General features: G+C 41.8%; 1 protein-coding gene across 8 annotated transcripts in view; it reads right to left on the bottom strand.

The window, feature by feature from the left end:
• Positions 1–21,053, bottom strand: part of mapk10 (mitogen-activated protein kinase 10) — a 49,119-nt gene extending 28,066 nt beyond the window's left edge. For 3 of the 8 annotated variants that reach the window (XM_031577173.2, XM_031577170.1, XM_031577172.1), the window contains exons 1-3: positions 20,725–21,049; positions 3,763–3,834; positions 838–1,007 (exon numbers count right to left, since the gene is read on the bottom strand). In XM_031577173.2, coding sequence (XP_031433033.1) covers positions 838–1,007; positions 3,763–3,834; positions 20,725–20,727 — 245 coding nt within the window. In that variant the 5' untranslated portion in view covers positions 20,728–21,049. Of the gene's footprint in view, positions 1–837; positions 1,008–3,737; positions 3,835–20,724 lie in introns of all 8 variants that reach the window. The other 5 variants (XM_031577168.2, XM_031577167.1, XM_012840284.2 and 2 more) reach the window with 5 other exon arrangements.
• Positions 21,054–23,965: the final 2,912 nt, after the last annotated feature.

Here is a 23,965-nt window from a genome sequence, read left to right as displayed (position 1 = left end):
GAGGGGGGAGAGAGGGGGACGGGTGGGGTGCAGAGGGGAGAGAGAGGAGGATGGGTGGGGTGCAGAGGGGGAGAGAGGGGGACGGAAGGGGTGCAGAGGGGGAGAGAGGGGGACGGAAGGGGTGGGGTGCAGAGGGGGGAGAGAGGGGGATGGGTGGGGTGGGGTGCAGAGGGGGGAGAGAGGGGGACGGGTGGGGTGGGGTGCAGAGGGGGGAGAGAGGGGGACGGGTGGGGTGGGGTGCAGAGGGGGGAGAGAGGGGGACGGGTGGGGTGGGGTGCAGAGGGGGGAGAGAGGAGGACGGAAGGGGTGCAAAGGGGGGAGAGAGGAGGACGGAAGGGGTGCAGAGGTTCCATCCCAGCGCTGCCTCAGATCTCCCCATGACAGATGGCTTCAAAGACACCCTTGCCTCTGCGCCATCCAGCCAGTCAGCTATCACTGCTACAGTCACCGGGGCTGATAACGGTGCGTCACAGACGATGTGACAGCTATGGGAAGGGGCCGCTAGCCTCTGGCATTTCATTGCCAAACAATTCACGCCTGAAGGGTTAAGCAAAGCCGTTGTTTCTCTGCACGTGACCTGATGCACTGAAGGTGAATTATGACACATATATGAGTTTTATTCCACTGAGACTTTAAATTCATTACTTCTTCCAGCAAGCTCAATACTGTGTCATACGTGTCACGGCCATCCTGCTCTGTATTCACACTCATGTTTGACGTTCTGTCTAAAATGCTTCGGCAACATCCTCTGCAGCACACACAATGTTCGGTCCTTGGAAGGCTAGCATAGAGTGTACAATTTTAAAGCACAGGAACATTTCAAATCTGTTCACTTACCACACTATTCCCTGAGCCCCGGAGCCGATGGGTTTTAGATTCTGGTAGCGTTTGAGGACTGAGAAGGTGGAGTCTCCCACTTCCACACTGTAGAACTGGTTGTCCACTTTGCTTTTGCTCATGTTGTAATGTTTACCGATGTATGACACATCCACTTGTTTACCAAAGCCCTGCAGAAAGAAAGTAAGCAATGTTCACCATATATCATGAGAGAAACCCGTGTCCAACGCAAGTCCTGTAAATTAGAAACAGCGAGGTTGAATTGTGTAATCAGAAGAAATATCCTGAGGGAATAAAAGATGTAAAGATTGAACATTTTGAATTGAGGACACACTTTATTTAACACATCTCTTGCTACACTGCAAATCAATATTAAGCACAATGTAACAAATGTCTGGTTTTGAACAGTGAGGTTAAATAATGATATATCATAGCTAAGCTGAGAAAGTGTGCTCTTATACATTTGATACTTTACATGTTACTCCCGCAGAGCTTTTTTATGTGCAACAACTGAAAGATTATGGATGTTAATGCATTTTGTTCAAGGAAATAAAAACTAATAATTTTAAGAATTTCTCAGATCTTCTACCTGTGGTACACACTATATAAACTACCTATGGCCAAAAATGTATGTTCAAAAATACTGTGCTCCCTTTGCAATAACCTTTTTGTTTTTACTTTTGAATTCAACTGGCAACAATGCTTGTAATCTGTTAACGATTCTAAAACTCTTGCCTTTCTGTTTGGTAGAATGAGCGTAATCATCATGTGATGTGGGCTTTTTACCTGGTTCATGTACAGCAATCATACAAGTAATGTTAAGGATAGAAGTCTAGTACTCTGCCAAGGACGAATAGATATGTATCAGACATAAAACATTTAATTGTAAATCCATATATTTTAGTTGTGTTTGCATTTCCAAATGTTTGTGTTTCCAAAATGAGAAGGTATAGGAAATAATATCAAAAGGACAACAAAGGTCATTTGAGGCGATGCAAAAGCTTAAGAAGAAAAAGATGACAGACCATTTATCCTCAATGAACTCAAGCAGAGAAAAGCTAGCATGTTCCTGGGAGTTCTCCCACAATCCCAGATCCATTCTGTTGATTATCTCCTACTGCATGTATGTCCCTTGTGATGGGGCATTGGCAAAGGTCAACTCCTTCATCTCTGCACTGATCCTGGCCTGTCCTCATATCTCTCGGACTCAGGCTGCTCGGCCAAGCCATGGTCAGTAGAGAAAGAAATGGATTATCTAAGCTTGGATGCTACCAGCCCTAGAGCTGAGGAGAGGGGCACGTCTGTATGATTGTACAGTGGTACAGGACTGCCACTTTCCAACAGAGTCAAAGGCACTGCATAGGGGGTTGGCGAGAGAGAGCCATCTCCAGCTCTTTAAGCCCATATCTGCCAAGAGACCCATCTTTCTCACAGAGGAACAATCGACTATGAAACTGACAAGGCTAATTTGAGCCTGATTAACAAAGATTCAAAGTAATTGCTATCTTCTATTTGAAATCAGATGTGGGGACTCAGGGTGCTGTAGAGAGCTTTTATTAGCCTCAGATTACAGTCATCACTCAACCCTCACAAGGCAGAACACACTATACAATACAGTACTATACAATATGCTTTGTTGATCTATTGGTCATAGGCAATATCAGCCATAGATAAAAGATGAGCTGAATTATCATGAGGTGGAAATGAAAGCTTCATAGCAAGATAGCGAGCTGACTCTGAACACATTCCAGCGGCTCATCGCCAGATGAGGGCCTGGTCTGTTCTGGAGTCAGCGGCTATCAGGGTATGATCTGCGTGGGTGATAAGAGCAGACTGATCCAGCTACAGCAGATACCACGGAGGGGTTGCCACAGTTCTAAAGCCATCAGTAACACAGGCAGAGAAGAGGGTGTGTGTTCCCATGACCTGCTGTGTGAGGCTTCATAGGGCTCTCTGGATCCAGCACACCCATCTTATCTACTGGACATAAGCATGACAACACAACTGCATTTCTGCCAGGGGCCAGGGGCCTGCATCTCAGGGGCCAGTGTCTTATAATAAGCATCTACCTGGCACTGGCAGAAATAGAAATCATGTTGAGAGACAGGTCATCCCATAGGAAAAGAAAATCTAAATAGTGATCTCCTTATTAGTTTCTCCTAGACAACAATGAGATTCAAAGTGAGATTTAGGCTTAAATATGCTGTCTCTCAAATGTCTATATGGACCACATTTGTCCTATGGTGTTAAAGGACAGAGGTCTCAATAGGGTCACAAATCATGCACAGTTTTTAATAAATGTTTAGCCATCTCTCTCAAGAGAACCTTTGGGGGGGTCTATCCCAATAAAGTTTTACTGATCTTTTTGTCAATTATGATAGATTTTTTACAATAAATTGCCTCATCTCATTTCTGTTTAAAATGGTTTCTCTCTACGGAATTTTAGGCAAAATATCTGTGATTAAATTGATAGATCATTGAAACAATAATGAGATCACATCTAGGTCTCCTGAGCTATCAAAGATCCAAGTGTTTCTATGGGATGTGAAACAATGTGATTTCAACATGTGGTTTTGGCCCACCACATTTGAAACCCAGACAAGAATAGTACAGGTAGCCTAAATGGTCCGGGTAAGCCAATGTCTGACAACAAAATGTTTTTTTATGACTCCAATAGTGCAGGATGAGGGAAACAGGTCCACCAGTAGTTAAAAGGTCAAAAAGTCCAAAACATTTATTGGTAGATAATAAGTATTTCATCAAATCTGGATTGTGTAAAGTCTAATGTGAAAGCACTTGGTCAGACCAGCGTATAGAACTGGTGGCACCAGTGGAGTCATGGGACACACCCACAGACCTCCATCAATGAGGGGCAGAATGGAAGGGAATGAGTACAGTACCTTTTAACCTGTACGGAACACACACCTGACAAAAGGCAATCTTCACATCCAGGATGGGTTCACTGCAGTTGTATAGGAAGTGCCTGTTCATAAATACCTGAAAGACATACAAAACAAACACATACAAAATCATCAGTGGTCTGTCCAAACATGCTTTGAGCTTTGCTTTGAGCTTTCCAAGTGCATTGTGGTTATGCCAAACCTACTTTTCTCCAAGATACTAACCAATGGAATGCAGGCCATTAATTAATTCAATGACTCATCATTATAGTGAGCGGTGGGACGCATTTTCATTGTGAGCCACTTAAGTCTTCAAGCTATTTTAATACAGCAATTAGCCATTGGGCAGCAGTCATTGGTCAGTCTATGATTCACAATGCCAGAGACAGGAAGCCGACACCTTTATATTGCACATTGATCTCAGTATGACTGCAGGGAGTACAGTGGGACTTACACACAATCAGTATGCTGCCCAACAGGCTTTTTCATGCAGACAAATGATCTAGAATCATGACAGTGCAGAAAGGTATGTATAGTGGTGAAACTACATGTATTCTTTGAGACATCATAACTATATTGTGTTATGTCAATTATACAGAAGGCCCTTACTCATGCTTACAGCTCTTCTCAGTCACCTTGGTACATTTTGTTTAATTATCTTTAACATTTTAACAAAACAGTAAGTGCATTTCTTGAAACAGTTCGTACAAACAGCACCACACAATGTATTACCTGCAAAAGCCTGTGACTCTCTCAAAATACTTAGTTTATGTCTCAAAAGTAAATAGTTATGTCAATGAATATGTCAGTGCAACCAAAATGCTAATCCTTTTGTCACTTTTTGTAACCAAGACAAAATACTTGATTATGTTGTCAATATACAATTATAGGCTGGAAGTGTAGTCCTTATTTCCACGTTAGCTTTTTACTGTATCTCTTTCACTCACAGTAATGCATCACCATACTACATTATCGCATGTACATACCATTTGCTGAATGTTCAAAGGAATGAATATTATGATATTATTATAATATTATTATATATATTATGATGTGCACAAGTGACTAGATGATGTGGAGGTTGAATAAGCGGTTTTGAGGATTTTAATTCTGATCTGAGGAATGTCCCAAAGCGACCTAGAAAAAGTGCAAATAAAACGCAACAACACAGAAATGGGGAAACTGCATGGCGTATCACGCTGAATGATTTATCACCCCATATACTCAGCAGACAACAAACATGAAACTCTAAATCCCTCATGATAATTTAGTTCACCAAAGATGTCAGGAAGACAGACGCTTAATACGTGCTTCATGTAGAAACATATTTTGCTACCAGTACATGTGAATTTGCCTTGCCAATACCATATTTTTCACAGCCAAAAATGAATGTAAAAATTATTTGATTCAAAATGATGTTTTTAAGATTTTTAGAGAGTAGCTCCAACAGTCGCCGACAGTATGCTAATTCCTGTTTGATTATTTCCTCTCCTCACAGCATGTTTCTTCTTTCCCCAAGAGGAACCGACACGAGTGCTCTCAACACGTGGAGGCGTCTTAGTTATTCCAGAGGACCTGAAGGGAAGCTTTAAATATTAATTTTAGTGGGGCAACCTTGAGAGACACGCCATACTTCAATTCAACAAGGGCTGTTTTCTTCAGCCAGGGGGAGAAGCACAAATCATATCAAAAGCCTTTCATGCTGTTTAGCAGCATGGTGATGAAGATGAGGAGGAGGAGGAGAAAGACTGTGATGAAGATAAACAGGCCCTAGACTTTTCAACTATGGCGTAGGTGAGACTACTGGCTCCTGCTCCTCGTGGAGCCTCATTCTTAGAATAGCAGGGCGCTGTAACCATAGCGATGGCATCTAGGAGTCCAGGTTCCAGTGAACCTTAGAGGAATACATGACAACATTTCTGGTTCCATCTCTTTGACTGATGATAGCAATCAAAGAGTGAGAACACTTCAGCCATGTCGGGGCTGATCGTTCCACAATACAGAGCTTGGGAAGTGATGTGGCAGCTTTTCAACACACTTCCCCCGGGACAGAGACAATGCAGCTGTCAGATTAGTGAAGAGGAGGGAGAATGGAAGAGGAGGTGAGAGAGACAGGAGAAAAGATGAAAACAGAAAGAAAAGAAGGAAGGAAGAATGTTTTGCTTCCTTTCTTCGATGTGAAGAAAGTAATGTGTCATTCTATACAATCCGCACTGGCTCCACCAACCAGTGTATTCAGAATGTAGCATAAAATGACTACACAACCAGGCACTGCACTGTAGCATCCTTAGAATTCACCAAGAGTACTGAAACTCTAGGATGGAATAGCTAACGTTGGTCTTTCTGGTGACTGATAAACGGATAAATGATAAGAAATGAGGCATCAGCTCAAGCTCAAGTTTCTTAATGACTGTCTGACAGGTTGTGTGTCTGCACCTGAGATCCTCATTGGTAACAGTCACCCAGCTGAACACTAAGTAAATGTTCCACCTCTGTATCTGTGAGCCAGTGTGCTTATTAAAACTCATCCCATCACCCCGGGTTGTGATAACAGTCACACACTCTAATGGAGAGAAACTCACACTCCGGACCCATGGGCTTCAGTCACTATGCAGCGGCTTCCTCATTAAAACAATGAGGGAAGAGAGGAAGAAAACTCTCTTAGCAACTCACTTCTCAGTCCATTTTGGCAATGGCTTGCAACAATTCTGGCACACCAGGCTAATTGGAAACTGTGGGAACAGATCTGGACTTTGAGCTGTGATATTTGAATGGTCAGTGTGCTGCTTTGCAGACAAAGGTTCTATTCCCTGAAGAAAAGCCCCTTCTGCCAAGCCATTCCAATCCAAAATAACCACAAGCGATTTCAAACATTGCCGATAATTAGCCAATGGATTAGACATTTACTTAACTTTCAGGCTACATTACAGTGTCTGTTTTATTTCTACTGGAATTTAAACAACACGTTTGAACAGCTCAGTGAAAACCACATACAAACTGCTTTCCAGAGGCTCCTATCACCTTGAGTGTGGGTATTATGTCTTCCCTGTTAAAAGTAGGGGTTCAAACTATTCTCAAAATCACACTATTTCAATTTTTTCAGTTTTCAGTTTACCAATCAGACTATCTAACAAATAGATCACAGAACCCTTTCCAGTTGCCGTAGCTACTTGACTACGTCACTAGCTCCCCTGCACTATTCTCATGCGTTGCTGTACTACTCTAATTTTCCTCCGTTACACAACCAAGCTGGCTGGCTGTGCTAGCCAGTGACAACAAGAGAAATGCAAGGTCACAGTGGAGCACTGACAAATGCAGCCGAAGATGTAAGATATGGATAAGCCTCCTGTAGAGTATGGTATTGCAATAACATGTGTGACATGGTGATGGAGAGCACACAGAGTAGACCCAAGGGAGGAGCCTGCAACTTCAGTGAACGATGGGCAAGGGCAGATGGCCCTGATAGCAGAGAGGAAGATGGATGGAGAGGCACGGGGTGGGTATGGGTATTAGAGAGCAGGATGAATGTGTCCATAACAGCAGTGGGCGTGAAGAGCCCTTGAGTTGCTGATAAGAGCTTGAGCTGAGAATTGACAGGGCTGTCGATACAGGAGGCGAACAAGCAGCCACCTTTAATAAAGAACTCCTACATCTCTGCCAACACTTAGACCCGCAGGAGTCAGGACACGTGAGTCATATGAGCTGCCTTCAGAGTCCAGATGGAGAAGGAGACACTGATGACTGTCTTTTGATCTGATATAGATATAGACCTCCAGGTAAACATGACTGCTATCACTGATGCATTCATTTCTGACTGTACTCAGATTGATAGAAGCTGCCTAATGTCTGTCTGCACACACAGTTTGATGTGTAGGGTGTGCAGTGTGTGTAAATCATCTTTCTTTTAAAGATGATGTATCTAATATGTCTGAAATCTGGATTCCTTATTCATTCCTCTCTCAAGTGAGCATATTGAATGCATCTCTTATACTAGCAGGGAAGATACTATCCCTAACGTCCTCCTGTACTCGTTCACTTTCCGTCTCTTGTAAAAGCACATGAAACATGAGTTTTCACGTGCACTGCCTGTTCATACTTAATGCTTTTTAGCTTTGGGCTCTGTCAATATGAACACCAAATATATCATATTTCCAGATCCTCAGGCAAGGGCCTCATAGAGAATCCATTATTCATTTTATATAATCTTTAGATTAAAATATTAGTAGATCATTTTGCTCATTGTGGGTGATACAGTTGAATGTCTGACATGACTTTGAATTCTTCCTTTTCTATTATTCTTCAAACTGAAATAAGTTCTACATGTCCTTTAAAACAATAACAAATACTTATTACTTAACATATACCAAATTAGGAACAAACTAGATTGTTCTACACTTTAGAGGACGGTAGGTAATTAAACAGGCCTTCAGGAAATCCCAGTCTCTATCTGGGACATCTTCTCACCAAAAGCATCCTCTCCTGCCACACACACCTGGCCCTCACTGGTGCTGTGTTTGCCACATGCTGTGTTTGCAGGCTGACTCTTAGCATGGGCCCCATTTTCCTTATGGCTAATTGCCACCAATCACCAGGCGAATCAGCTCCATCTCAGATGGCCCAGTGCTCAACAGCAACTCTCATGAATATGCTAAATGGATATGAGTGAACACTGACAAGGGAATGAGGAGAAACATGGCATGAAGCGAATGGTAGGGCAGGAATGATAATCATCCGCTGAAATATCCTGGCCGTCTCTGCTGCCTGCGCCGCCATGACTGACTCATTAGTCTGGGCTGTCTTTTTTTCTCTGGTTATACAATTGCTCGTTCCTTTTCCATCAGCTGTCACAACCTCTGGGCCTGGGGACGGCTCCTCAATAGCTAAGCAGACGGGGATCTTCGATTGAAGACTGGTGGGGATCTCTGGGTTTGTCACGGAGCAGAGCACAGTTTGATTTGAGCCAAACGTCTGCATTTGAATACAAAATGACATTTTGAAACATCTGTCACGTCTAAGCTTTGGTTAATGCTGATATCATTAGATGAGCATCTCTGTGGACCCCTAGACTGCACCTCAGACTGGGCACATAGTGGGAGAGAGGAACCCAAGACTACACCTCAGACTGGGCACATAGGGGGAGAGAGGAACCCAAGAGAAAGACTTGGTGGGAGGAGGGAGAAATAATATGCCACACCAACATTTAAAAAGAGAGACTATATCTGTATATCAGCATTGAGATGGTGGGTGAAGGTGGCCAGTGTCATCAGGCAGCAAATCAGTGTCACTACCAATAAAAAGGTGTGGTAGTCTTGGCCCTAGGTTGAGAGAGGACGGCACAGTTCTAAATTGAGTCGTCGGGCATCAGTAAACATATGAGCTTGGAACAAAGCGGCCTGTGGGGGTTTGTGCTCTCCCATCTGCCCCTGCCGGCAGCCTGCCATCTTAGGGCTGTCAGCCTGAGGGTGTGGCTGAATTACTCCCAGGAACACAGTGGAGTCATAAAACACAGCACATCCCCGTGGAACCAATCTGAAACCTGACAGTGAAGCTGATGGGTGTGTCCACAGTGTGACACCAGGCACGCGAGGCTATGGGTTAGGACGGTAGGTAAGGGTGGGTAGAATGATGTTAACTATATGTCAAAAAGGTATTTTGTCTTTAAAAGATATGTTTCATATAATAGTAATATGTATAATTTAGTGATATTTCATGTATTTGCTTTAACTTTAACTTATAATCATTATTGGCTTGCTTGTCTTTGGTCTGTACCCATTTCTGTTGCTACACCTATTTGTTCATCTGGCAGCACAGGTTCACATTACATATACAGGTTCAATAACTACCCAAAAGACTCTATTCAGCATGGAGCAGCAAAATAAATCCAGGCAAATTAATATAATACATGCATCAGGTCTCACCATTATCAGGTCATAGCAGCTATCAAATATGTTGCTACTGTACTGGTGATAAGAATGTAAATAAAGTATTGGCTGTATGCCCTGTGGAAGTATACAAAATGTGATTTCTAGTGCTTTTTAGTCTCCTGTTCTAAAACTGAATCGAAACCTGTCAAGAACATCACAAAACTGTTTTAACTGTTTCTTACGGTTTGACATTAGAATGAATCTATCTTTCACTTCAGTAATACCACTAGACGCCACTGCTGGTGATGGTGTTGCTGAAGGGCCCACAGTGAATAAGTTAAGCGTTCTGTGGAATGAAACCTTCCTTCACACATACAAGATGTAGAAAAACATTAATGGCTGTCATAAAGAACCTGAACAAACATTAGTATACTACTTGAGCCAGCACTTCTCCAAAACAAAAGAAAACATTTGTAAAGATTTGAGCTATTTCAGGTTAAATGATGAAGGGTGGAGAGGGTCCATTTATTGTTGACACCCAATTTTACACATCAGCTTTTCTGACACAACAGCCTAGGTTTCCTCTTCAGTGGTTGCTTATTCAGCAAGACAAACACACTTACAGCAATTGAACACTCAGTCACACACACACACACACACACACACACACACACACACACACACACACACACACACACAGAGAGAGAGCACTGTTTTCTCTCCATGAACTACAATCAAAACATGCTGACATGCTGGAAAAACAAAGCACTATATTTCAGCAGCAGTGGTTGTGAAACTGTTATGGTGTAGTACACTTTGCCTTGTGTTTAACCCAATACAAGTGTTGTTTTAAGGCTGATTAATTACAAAATGATTGTATTCTTCTACAGAATAGAAGTTCAATAATGGAGGAGGAACGAGACGGAGTCATCCACACTCCACAACACCAGTTTGTGTCCTACAGACAGTGAGTCCCATTGGATGTTATTAAGCAGAAAGAACAGAAAGACACATCCCCCAGTCCCCTGAGAAAATCACTGACTGATTACAGAATGCTCCATCCGTCTAAGAACTCAACAGATCCACTGTCTAGATGTGTTTCTCTCGGCCTGACCTATTTCATTTGGTATCAGACATTACTAGGATGCTGGTGGATTAAGCCCCTCAGTAAGCAGTGAGGTATAGACATTATGTGAACATATTCCTGACATAAGAACTCATATATACTCCTAATATAGCTGCATAATATAAGAACTCATATAGTATACTCCTAATATAGCTGCATAGTATAAGAACTCATATATACTCCTAATATGGCTGCATAATATAAGAACTCATATAGTATACTCATAATATGGCTGCATAATATAAGAACTCATATAGTATACTCATAATATAGCTGCATAATATAAGAACTCATATAGTATACTCCTAATATAGCTGCAAGCAAGGATGAAAGGGCCAAGCAGCTCAGCAAGGTGCAGTCGCCATGGAAACTTGTCAAGGGCATGGCTGTAAGTATGCACAGCAAGTTTCATGTCAATTGACCAAAGATTAGCCGAGTTTGGCAGCTTCACGGCTGAATACGAAAGGCTGTACCGGAGGAACGGTTTTGAAAATAATAAATCTGTCTGATATTTGTTGTGTGCCTGAAGTGCCAATCTGTGCTAAATTTGGTGAAATGGACATTTGTGGACGCTGAAAACGTAAAAGGTTTTTGATTAATGTGGTCAACAAGATGTGTTATCCTTGGGATCTCCCAAGATATCACCAGGCATAACAGCCACTTTTATAAGACCAACACATGAAAGGTTTTTTTAGGAGAAATGGGTTTTTGCTCATTGCAGTGTTACCCATGATTTGGCCTTTTGATCAAACCATGAAACACACTGAAATGACTCCCATTTTACTTCGACAAAAGCAGACACCAACTATACTGGCCCTAACTAAAAAGAGACTTCTTCAAACCAAAACAGATTTGCAAAGGTGCAAGCACAACTCCTCAGAAAAGCAAACACATCACACAAAGACTGATACATAAACTATATAAACAGTTTGCCATAACAATAGGTTGAGACTCACGGAGGACAGAACAGGAGTTTGCACAACACTGGCAAACAAGACAGAGATGCAATCAATGTTTGTTCATTCTTACTCTGCAAACATGGCTGTTCATTATTGCATCCACAAACACCCCACAGTGGTGCAGGCTGAAAGTGGTGAAATCCCTGAGAATAATAATCCCTGGGGAATCCCGTGGAGAGTAGGATTAGTGTGGATTAAGAGTGGGTTTCGTTATGAATTTAAACCCACCAATCTTTTTTCATCATTAAAAACCACCACAATGTTATAAGATTATTGTAATTCACCTAACAACCACAATTTAATTTCAATTAGTAGATCTGATCTTGGGCATTTGACTCCCTCTCCACATCTGTTTGATGCCGAGACACTGATGACAATATGAGATGAGCAAATCACTGTTCTGTGTGTACCAAGCATTCCGAAATGTGTTGATAAAAAATCGTTCATTGGGATTCCGAGGACCAGCGCTGTGGAGATCAATTGTGGAGATCAAAATGGACCAATTATAGTCTAGTCTGTTATCAGAAAACATTTGGTGATTATTTACGTTCAAAATGTCCTCTTTGTGGACACTATTGATTACTAAAACATCTTAAAGGCTCAAAGAAAGGTTGTTTACGATGCTCGAATATTCCCATTCCAATGTGAAACTGAGAGCAGTGAATTACAAAAGCTAATGACAGACCAATCCACTCACTTTACATTTAAATGAAGAGAAAAGGATGACGGAAAGAGATAGAGGAGCTTTTAATGTTAATGAATCAGCCCTGTTTATAATGGAGAGGCCCATTAATCTCTTGCAGGTGACCTGCATACACTCAGGCATAAGACCACACACACACACACACACACACACACACACACACACACACACACACACACACACACACACACACACACACACACACACAATATCACATCACAAATATAACAAGCTTCTGGATGAAGAGACCGATCTCAGCTCAGGCCATCAGGATTCTGCACTGAGTGCAGATAGGTAAACAGTAGGAGTGAGATATATGTAGCCTAGCTTATGATAGCCACAAAAAACAGCCACACGAAATCTGTTCAGAGGTGGCAAAGAGACACTGAAAACCAATGCTGTTTTTCCATACGAATGACATCACTCTTTGCGGCTTCACTAGTCTGAGCCTGTCGACCAAGCACAGCCTGGATTTGCATTTTCCATACATCAGGGTCTACTCACTAGAGGGTGTATCTTTGAGATAAAAATACGAAATGAAGACAAAGAACTAACTCATTAGTGTCCTCCATGTACACCTCTGTTGCCATACATGTATTTAGGCATCAACCCCCAAAGGAAACATTTGGTTTAGTATAAAAAGAAACCAACCTATTTAGCTACCAGACTAGAACTTCTTTCTTTAGTCAAAGATAACAGTGGTTACTTGGTAAAAATAGATTCCATTTCATTATTTCTAAGCACGAATCCTTGCTAACATTGATGTTAGCTGTTTCTAATTCTATGTGGGCTAGCTTGCTAGCTCTCCAGATAACAATGTTATTTAACCATGGATTTTCTCCGTTTATGGAGTTTATGCGACAATGAGGGAATACATTTATTTGTTGATTCAATGTCAATGGGCAGTTTACCATTTGCTATTGTTGTTATACCTACAATTCAAACTACAGATTCAACTTTTGAATACACAGGTAGATATATAGGCTACATATACTTTTGATATACAAGTGCATACTATGGCAAGCGCTGGATGATTGAGCCAGTCACAAAAGTGTTTGACGACATTCAACTTGTAGTGGAAATGAAAATTAGCTCGGCAAAGCCCGGCTCAGGACAGCCAAAAGTGCCTATGGAGAATGTATTTATGTCCTCAGGGTTAGTCATACTAAATAGTGAACGTAAGTTATTATTTCCTAAGTCTATCCCTTGCAGGCAATTTTAAGTGCCATGACGATAAATATGTCAGCTTGATTCTGAATGTAACACATCCATTTTATCAATGTAAGTGACAGTAAGATACCCAATGAAGAGAGGAGAAAGCAAAAAGGAAAGAAATATCTTTTGCCCTAGAGTTAATACTGCCTTTTATGTGTCCAGTCAGATACAACTTGAAAACACTGATGGGCCAGCTTAATAGTTTGATGACACAAATATATTTCACAAAAACAGTGCAGTCGTATAAAATAACAGGAGAAACACATATATCCTCACCTTTCAGATCTCTAAAATGGATATTGCACTGTGAAACATTAATAATTAATAACTGTCTTCAAAACACCAGAGGTGTCTGGCCTTTGAGAACTACAACATTTAAGACACACATTTCCTCTAGATTTAGATTTGGAGAAATACACAATGTAGGCTTTCATGGTGCCATGGTAACACAGACAAATATATCCTACAGTACATCTAAATGACAGCTAAGAATAAAGAAATGTGTCAAAGATACTTTCTAATGTGAATGGAAGGTATGTTGCTAGTTAAATTCAATAGGACTCCCTGTACTGGCTCAATCATATTTAGACCCTTTGCTTGAGATGGGCTTGCATTAGGATGAGCCGGATCTCATGTTCTCTGAGCAGATTTGAATCCTGTTGCTCTTATGTCTGATGGTATCATTACTACTACAATCTCTAAGCCACCCTTTTAGTCTCATTTCAAAATCACATAACCCTATCTCTAGCCGGCTCAACCCACGGCCTCCTCTCTCTCTCTCCCCTACCCTGCATAGTGCAACCTCATCCTTGCCCTGCATCATTCTTTTCCCTGCTCTCCCTCCCTCCCTCTCACCATTCTCTGCACCTCTTTCTCTGAAGAAAGCTGGCTGCAGCCAGTGCTGTTCCCAAGGGAGCGCAGAAGCTATTTTAAATGATGATCCCTTCCCTCCATTAAACCCGTGTACTTTCTAAACATGAACAGTGGCCATTGCTATGAAATGAGGGTGTCTACCCCCCTTTGGATGCTCATATTGTTTGCCGCTGTGGCCATCATTTCCACTGCTTTATCTCCTTCTGTTGCTGCTGCTCTCTGTTCCCGGGGATGACACAGTGGTAGGCTATGTGTTTATCGGTGTGATGTCTGTCATGTGTTTGTGTGTGCATCTCCCTCACTGTTGCTCTCTTTCTTCCTCTCTCTCTCTCTCTCTCTCTCTTTCTCTCCCCCTGCTTTTCCGTCCTGCACTACTCTCTACATCAGCACACATGCATCACATGAATATGTCAGTGAATCCACCCTGTAGGCTGCAGAGAGAGAGAACATAATTCCTCACTTTTCACTACCTCTCTTGCTTCCTCACTAGCTTTCTGTCCTCTTCCTCTTCCTCTCGCACGCTACGCTCCCCGCCATATTTGTCACCATCCCCTGTAAATACTTCATTCAGCAGCTCAGTGTGATGTTGCTGTGTTGGGTAGTGAGGTGTTCTAGTGAGGTTGTTTCCATCTGTTCTGTGCTGGGAGGTTTGGCTGACGGAAGCAGTGCTAGTTTCAGTGCCTGTGCACTGCTGGATAGGGATAATCAATGAAAAGGTGGATCTTCTGCTTGTCTTGGTTTTTTTTCTGTCTGTTTGCGTATAAATAAGCATAAATAAACTGCGGTGGACTTCATAGCACACATGTAGAAAAACTATTTCACTAAGGCCAAGTGGTTGAGTCCATGCATTTAATAAACAAATGATGCTTATGAGGTGATTTTTTTCTACTGTACATGCAGTTCCATTGGCTGTAATATGTGGCTGTTTAGCTGTGAATATCATTTGTTGCTATTTGCTGTTAGCCTGAAAAGGTCACACTTCCTTGAAGAATGCATCCAAGTCTATGTCACATTTGTTTCCCTCTGTACATTTCGCCCAAATTTAATCTCATTTCATTCTGTTAAGCTGATAACATTGGATGTGACCAAAACAAAGATGGCATGCATGACCAATTCAAAATCCAATTCATGTTCAGATAAAAGGGATTACTTTGCAATGTTAAAGGACGAGCCAACCAGTGGTGATTTAGTCTTGAAACAATGCTGTTCTGTTCCTCCTGATTAGCTTGTTTGGGTATATATTCAAATGGACACAAACACAAACCAGAGCTCACAAAATCCTCATTAGTGCTGCATGACTCAATTAGGTTGTTTGGTGGTTGAACAGAAAATGAGGGGCTTTGAAAAAACGAAATTATTAATAAGAGTGAAAAACACAGGAGCAGCTGTCGTTACTGACATGCTCACAGAGGAGAACATTTAGTAAAAGGCTTAATGGTGAGGTATCTTAAACACATACATTTCCCTAAATGCTTTAAACTCGTTTGGAGAATTAAGCATGACAAGTAATATTAAGTCCTAAAAATGAATACATTGCATAAGTGTTGTCATCATTCTGCCTACCTCCCTCACCACAGACGACGCGCCTATCAACCACTCAAGAAATGGTGCTGTGGTTTGGAGACCAGCTGACTACGCAGTTTCACCAAAGCTTGAATATGCCCAGCCATGACTAACTCAACCCATTTGTACGCTCATTAACCCACAGCACTATCTTGGCCTCAGCAAAGTCATGCCCTTTCATGCCGTCCTGCTTGGAGGTAGGAAGGGAGTGAGTGAGGGAGAATGGGTTCTAACCTCCCAAATGTTATGTTGGCTTCCCCAGATCATTCTAGTTATCGGGGTCCTATAGAATGTTAATGCATAGAAATGACTCCTTTTTAGAGCGCACGTTTGAAACAGCATTTGTCAAGCTGTCACATTACTTCCGCTGTTTCTACAAATGCATTATTTCAGAACTAGAGTTAGAATCAGAATCAGTATTATTAGAAAATATTTTGATGCAATAAAAGAGCATTAGACTTCTAAAATAAATATTTTAATTTCACACATTCTCTTTTATTAAAGGCCTGTCTACCCTAACCCTAGTTTTTCAGTCTGGCACTTACAACATTTATATTTATATATATAAATCAAAATAATACGAAGATTGTCACTGAACTCCCAACATTGACCTGGCATTTGATTCAAAGATATGTCTCCGTCAAAACATCTGAGACATTGAGGTCCAAAAGCAGTGACTGCAGATGGGCAGAACAGTCAGCTATCCTGTGGCTTTCAATCCGGATTAATACTTTCTTTTAAATCCTTTTGATGGCTGCATGGATTGCTGGACAACTCTTAATGAGTATTTGCTAGTGATCCTCAGGTCAGGCCTGGACTTTGCAATGGCTTAGTTTATCAGCTGGTAAGGTAGCTAAATTAAACGCACACCAAACACATATACACTTTCTAGTTAAAATCCATTTATATAACAATCTGAACGGCCTATAGAATGTTTCCAGGGTTGGAATAATAACTAGCAAGTGATTATTTGCAGCACTACTTTTCAGATAAACAATCACTAAAAATGTTAGCTTTGAAACAGAAGTACCGCCAACATACATTCTGTCCTTTTTTTACTATGGTATATGACACCACCAAAAAACAAAGAATATGCCACTTTTATCAACTGGCTTGTCTAATCACGTTTTATTAATTACCCATAATCTTACTCCTCATTCCTAAATCTATATTACTGGCTATGGTCAGAACGCCAAGCATTTCTCTGCAATCAGGGAATCAGTAGAAGATAGAGCCTGAAGTCAATGTGAATCTATATAAAGGTCCAGTATCAGGAAAATAGAAAAACATGCGAGACGGTCATTGATGAAGAGAACCCTGGTATTCCACTGGGCTCCTAGAGAGATGCAGAACAGTGAAGCTATTTAATTAAACTAACTGGACTACAGGACCGGAAAAAAAGCGATCTAGTTTAGGCTGAGGAGTTGGGGTCCTGTGCTGATATGTGCTGTGAGAAGTGACAGGGAGCTTTCCACTGAGTGATATAATCAAACACAGCCCAGTGGAGTGGGCCATGCTTGGATGGCAGTACTGAGCTCAGAGCCTCCCAGCCTGGGGCTCAAACCACTCCCTAGCCGCATAATTACTCTCTTCTAATGAGTGCCTCGTCCGTGCTGCAGAAAATGATATTATCCATCATATGGAGAGGGACAGACGTCTGTGGTGGCACCAACAACCTAAAACAGACTCATGCTGGAGGGGATTCACCAAGTACTGTTATATATAAAAAACATAGATGATGACTTTAACTGATATTTGTGATCAAAGATACACAGTGTTGCCAGATGGATGCAATATAACCTAACAGTTTGAAATCATCTGAAAATTACATTTTTATTTCTATTTCACATGAAATAGCAATTATTGTCATCATTAGTGTGATTCATGAGGCACAGCGTCTTCATCAACTACAGCCCAGTGTCCACTGATTATGCACAGTGAGTCAAAGCAAAACAATCCAACAGTATCCCATTATTATGGAGCTGGGTCCCCGAGGAAGGTTATTTAATAGTGTGAAAACACATATCCCTTCAGTTGAAGTATTTAGACATCTGCTGGGAGTCCTCTATACATTGCTGACCCAAGCACTTCAGACTTTCATCATTCATCACTCTTTCGCCCAGGCAAGCATGAGTGCAACACACCTGTTCACCATAGCCTGGAGTGGATCAGGATTAAATGGTGGGTGTCACTACACACACAACACTTTAAGTCTATCACACACACACACACACACACACACACACACACACACACACACACACACACACACACACACACACACACACACACACACACACTTATTTTCAGCCTTAATGTTATAAAAAAACTCAACAAATCTGACAACAAAAATGCTGACCTCTGGGTAAATAATTAGAGCCCATCCTTTGAAGTGGACTTGAGGCACAGTTTCAGGAAAGATGAATGAAAGACACAATACAAGAGGTATTGATTAGCAAGCAAATGGAACTAGACATGCTGTTCAGAGAGACTTTTTGCAGTGTAATCTGCAATGTTAGCTTTACCAAAGCTATTATGGCATCTTTCGCACCGACACACAAACAAGAATATTGCATAACAAGCTTAGCAGAACCATGAGCATGCTAAAGACTAACAGCTACAGAATGAGATCTAGCTGCATGCAAAACAAACTACTACTAGATATAGGCCCTATGGTGAATCTTCAGAGAAAGCCTGTGGCACAGATGTAGCTGATGAAATGTATCTCCCAAGGAAGGGGAATGATCCTCATCAAACACAAGGCACTCCTGTGGCTGGACGCATGGAATGTCATTTCAATAAATACAACTACGTGAATAGAAGACAGGACCTTGAGTGTATGTTAATGTGCTTTTCTTGTATAGCTACGTGATTTCAAAGGCTCAGTCCATTCTTTTTTACAAGTGATCACACGTTCAATAAACAATTTCATAATAAGTAGGAACGAACTGCATTTTCCCCAATTACAATGGGATTTGAGAGTTTGTTGTGAATTGGTAATGCAACCATCTCCAGTGCAGGGAAATTGCCAATTATATCCCATGAGGCCCCTGAGAAACCTGGCCCAAGATAGACCAGACAGCTGCGGTTCAAATCAAGAATTCCAGATTTGATGTAGGTCTAACTGAATGCAAATCACTCACACCATCCACATTTTTAGTCCAAGAGGGTGGTCATCTCAGAAAATACGGATGACAAATGTAAATTCCAGGGCACAAGACACATTTAGGATGGATGACAATTCTGATCTTTCACTTTTGAACAGAGAAATTAGACATCTTATTCAAGCATGACACAGGTACTTCTTGCAGACTAGATTCAAATGCAACATTACAATAAGACCTGACCTACATTCACCACCATGGCCAGTTTTCACATTGCCTCTCCATCTAGGCTGATGGGGAAAGCAAATCACTCTACAGTGGTATGCCAATATTCTCCCAATTTTAATGTTGGTTTGTGTATACCCATGCTTTTCACTGGATGGTTCACGGAGGATTATTGTAGATTTATATCAAACCAATAATGTTGGTATTAATACCCTTTCAGCTTGATATACCAAAGGCATCCAAAATGTATCCAAAACTGTATGATATATCAAAACAAATAAAACTTAACATAAGTAATCGTATAAAAGAAAACATTCCTTCAGTTAATTTACTATTATTTACTCTTAAATAGCATGAGAATGAATCCTACATCACTACAAAATGTTGAAAATGCTTTCCTAGGGTGATCTCGTGAAAACTCGTGCACAGTCAATCAAACTGTAGGTAGGCCATAGCTTGTGCTGAAAATATTTTTGAGCCTACAGTATATTGACAATAACGGCCTCAGTGAGCTTTCACTTAGAGAGACGCTCATCACCTGGCCCACTGGTCTGTTATACAATATATATAAAGCATATATTGACAAAGTGTTCAAACGGAGCACTAAACAATGTATTTCGAGAATAACTTTGAATTGCTTAAGGCGACTGGAGTAGATGCGAGAGAGCATCCAGATAAACAGCACAGCACCACAATAAATGGCCTTCGTGAAAGACGAGATTTGGTAGCATCATGAAGGGAATGTGCAAAACTAATTTCAGAGGCCAAAACCTGGATAAGCCACTTCTCACAAGCAGTGAAATGCATAAAGGAACACCTCATTGTAAGAGACCTCTATGACCCAAATTATATATGCGCAAAGCAAAGCAAATACACAGCCTAGGTTACGTCTGCAGTATTTATAGAAAATATATAGTCTGCACTGATCGGTAAGTTTACATTCACCTTAGCATGGTGTCGAATGAAATGTTCATAATAACAAGCTGCTGCCGTATAAAATCACTTGAGTAGCCTAATTAGGCTGTATGACCATTTGTTATGAAATTTGGGTGCAGGGACATGCGCTGCACTGCCACTGTGGCGAGAAAACAACAGTGTCCGATGTTCAGTCAGATTTGAGCGGTCAGGACATTCAGCCATCCCAAATCGAAGAAATGTTGATTCATTACTGTAGTTGTTGTTTTGAAACAAATATAAATTTGGGGTCCATGGCCGTCACAACATACTTTTTATTCTCGCTGTTCTTTTCCATACTACCATGGCTATCGGTCGACTTCATTAACCTTCGCAGCGATCAATATGCATCACCCCACCCTTCAGCAGGTTCCCGCATCAACATCACCCAACGAACCTACCATTCCGTGCCAGCTGACCACAATCCCAGTCCGGTGACAGTCCTGTTCAAAACATCCCGACGGTCGACATTTGCAGACCTCAGTGAGGCGGAATTTGAGTTTACGACTGTAAAAACAAGGAAGCACCCACTAATTAAAAGGGGTCTAAAACGGAGACTGCGATGCTGAATCACTCTTCGCTCACCGCCTTGGAACCATTGTGCGGGGAGATGCTGGCTGTACCATTGTGGAGTCAAGCAGAGGAGAGGTAGAAAAAGGGCTTAGGGAAATGGGTTGCTGTAGCAACAGAAAGGAGCACGTGACGTCAAAGCCCACAGCAGTCTCTTGTGTGGGGGAGAGAGAGAGAGAGAGAGAGAGAGAGATCGCTCTAATCCTACACCGTCCGCGTCCCAGCCAGTAAGAGCCGTGCTTGCGCGCACATGACCAGCGTGCTCGCGGGAGGTGGGAGGAACAGCGGTGGATGTGCCCGCCTCCCCCATCCTCTTTGTCATCCGAAAGACACTTCTGCCAATACCCTCTATGTAATAACATATTTCTAAGAGATGCCTTTACTGTGAATGGTAGGCAAGCATGGCCTTGGAGAGGAAAGATGCATGCCTCAGTGACATGATGTAACCAAATGTCTCTCCTTCTGTCTCAAGCCAGCTTTCTTATGGATTCTTATGTCTTGCCCCCTACCCAAATGTTTTGATGTGATATGCCAACCATTGCTACAGATTGGTGCATTCATGGTTTGAGTCCTGATCCACACTGAATATTGGTCCATTGTTCCCAGGCACAGCCCATGGCCATAGTCCACTGGCAACATAGACGGTTGCCTTGGGTGTAAAATGCCAGAAGGGCGGCGCACCAGGAGGAGCTTTTTTTTTGTCAAAATTGCTTTAGAAGGGGTAGCGTTCATACGCAGAAAAGAAGCTAAGCATAGCAATAGAAGATTTGTATTAAGTAAGTGGTGTCCTCTCACAAGGAGTATAGGCTTGTGTCGCAGTTCTACTTTGCTGCTGAGCTGTAGTTTTGATATTCACGCTACCCCTTCTGAAGCAATTTTGAAGGGTTCGCTAATGTCTTGGCTGACAGAGTGACAGGATGTGTTACCAATCAAATCTATGATTTGCTGTGCGGGGTGGAGGGGTGGAGCAACATTATGGAAAACAACTTCATAAACAACCCGGACAGCAAAAGGCCCAAGGACCACTGTAGGGCCACTGGGGACAGAGCTGGGGGTCCACTGGCCTTTTGCTCATTGTTTTTTGGACGGGCCACTGGTGAGTTACAGACAGGTGAGTTAAATAGACTATGCCAAGGATATGATGATCCGAGAGCAGACCAAACGTGGCACACTGCCCAGAGTGCACAGTACTCAGGTGGGCTATCTCCCGGGCCTTTCTGTGTGGAGTTTGCATGTTCTCCCCGTGTTCACAAGGGGTTTCCTCCACTAAGGACCCCAACAGAAAAAACATGCAAAATAACAGAACACATGTCCATCCCTGACCAAAGATGGACAGTTCACTTCACTTGGTCCCTGGGCGCTACAAGCTGCCCACTGCTCCTGGGGGGTCCTTGAGGAAGGACGGTCCAGGATGGGAAAAAGCAGAAAATAAATTCACAGCGACCTCAGGCCTACCTGCGTGTGTGTGTGTGTGTGTGTGTGTGTGTGTCCTGTGTCGCCTCCATATATGCACGTGTGTGTTCCAGTGTGTCGTGTGTGCCATTAAAAACCTGACAAAGGTCTTAATTATAATTATAATGAGGTGCCAACCAAAATCCACCTGCAATACAAAAACCAAAGGGCCTAGGGCTCCAACCCTGTCAGGGCCGGCCCTGCTTGTTGCTCAACATTTTCTTTTAACTTTTATTATGACCACCGCTGGGTGATTGTAGCTCCACATGGATGATACAGAATAGAAGCTTTGTGTCTCAAGGTGGCTGTGTCTCATCGTGCTAATGCCCCCTGAGGTGGGGTAAACTCAAAGCACTTTTTTGGCAATAGCTCAACAACCGTTTCACCAAAGATTAGGACATTTGTATGGCATGTTGGCCTCTAGGAGGCACATGACCCTAGCTCATTACAACTATTTTATGGAGTAGCACCACCTAGTGAATAATATTCAGTGCAAACATCTATCACTTCAATAGCCAATATCTTGTGATGTAAAGGTTCAAAGTTCATTAAATGTTCATTAAATCAAATGTTTGTTGTGAATTTTGTACATGGGGGCGCTGCAAATGACACATTTCAATATCTCAAGAATGGCTTGAGCTAAAGTTTAGAAATTTGGCACACCAAATTTTGTCAAATTTTTTCCATAGGGAGCACTGCACCTGACAAATTTCAATATGTAGGCTTATTAATAATAGCATATAAAAGCTATTATGCCAAAGAAATAATCCATAAGATGTCCCTATACCATGTTACACATGGTTTGGTCTATTTTCAAAATTCATTTAATTTTAAATCCCTACGGAACATTTACAAAATCATTCAATCTTTTGCTACATTGTGCTTGGAGCCCGATGATTGTTGTTTGCAGCTATTGTTTTGTTTATGATACATACCCCTGTCCTGCCTGGTGCACTGTTTCACACTCTTTTAGTGTACAGCCGACACAATCACAATGTATTGTTCCTTAAATATTTGGAAACCGTGGGATGTTTCCTCTTTAGTGCTGTTTCAGTAAATAACCTTGGTTTATTGATTCAAAAGATTCGTAGGGTCTGAAATATATGGGATATATATGTGTAACTGCACATTACTTTAAAACGACTATAAAACTATTTGATAGGTGAAAATTCACCCTAGTTACCTCAGGACTCCGGAGCTGCATATAAGTATATTTATTAGACAAACAACAATTGCAATCGGGCTCACTCCCAGCACAAGGCTGAAAGTGAAGCAATGATAAACACATCGCACAAGGTTTATATAGACAGAAGTTGAACGTGGTGGATTTCTCACGTCCGAGGCAAGGATGGAAGTTTTGCACAAGGTCGGAAGAAGCACAGTTCGTCCCTTATTATCACTTCTGGTCTAAACATGCTCTTGTACATATGCAGACAAAGTGGCACCTATTAATCTAAGTTACACACACGCAGAAACACAGAAAAGCCATGTTCCTGCTTTCATAAGCACATGATTCATACAAGGAATATATTAATACAAGGCACTTGATTCATATATTCTTAAGTCATTAACAGTGTTTGGAAATTATCTCCATCACTATTCACTACAACTCTTCACAGA

The sequence above is a fragment of the Clupea harengus genome, chromosome 12, assembly GCF_900700415.2.
Source record: "Clupea harengus chromosome 12, Ch_v2.0.2, whole genome shotgun sequence".
In the NCBI taxonomy this organism is placed as follows: Eukaryota; Metazoa; Chordata; class Actinopteri; order Clupeiformes; family Clupeidae; genus Clupea; species Clupea harengus.
The sequence above is the reverse complement of the archived record's forward strand: the minus strand, read 5'-3'. Positions and strand labels throughout refer to the sequence as shown.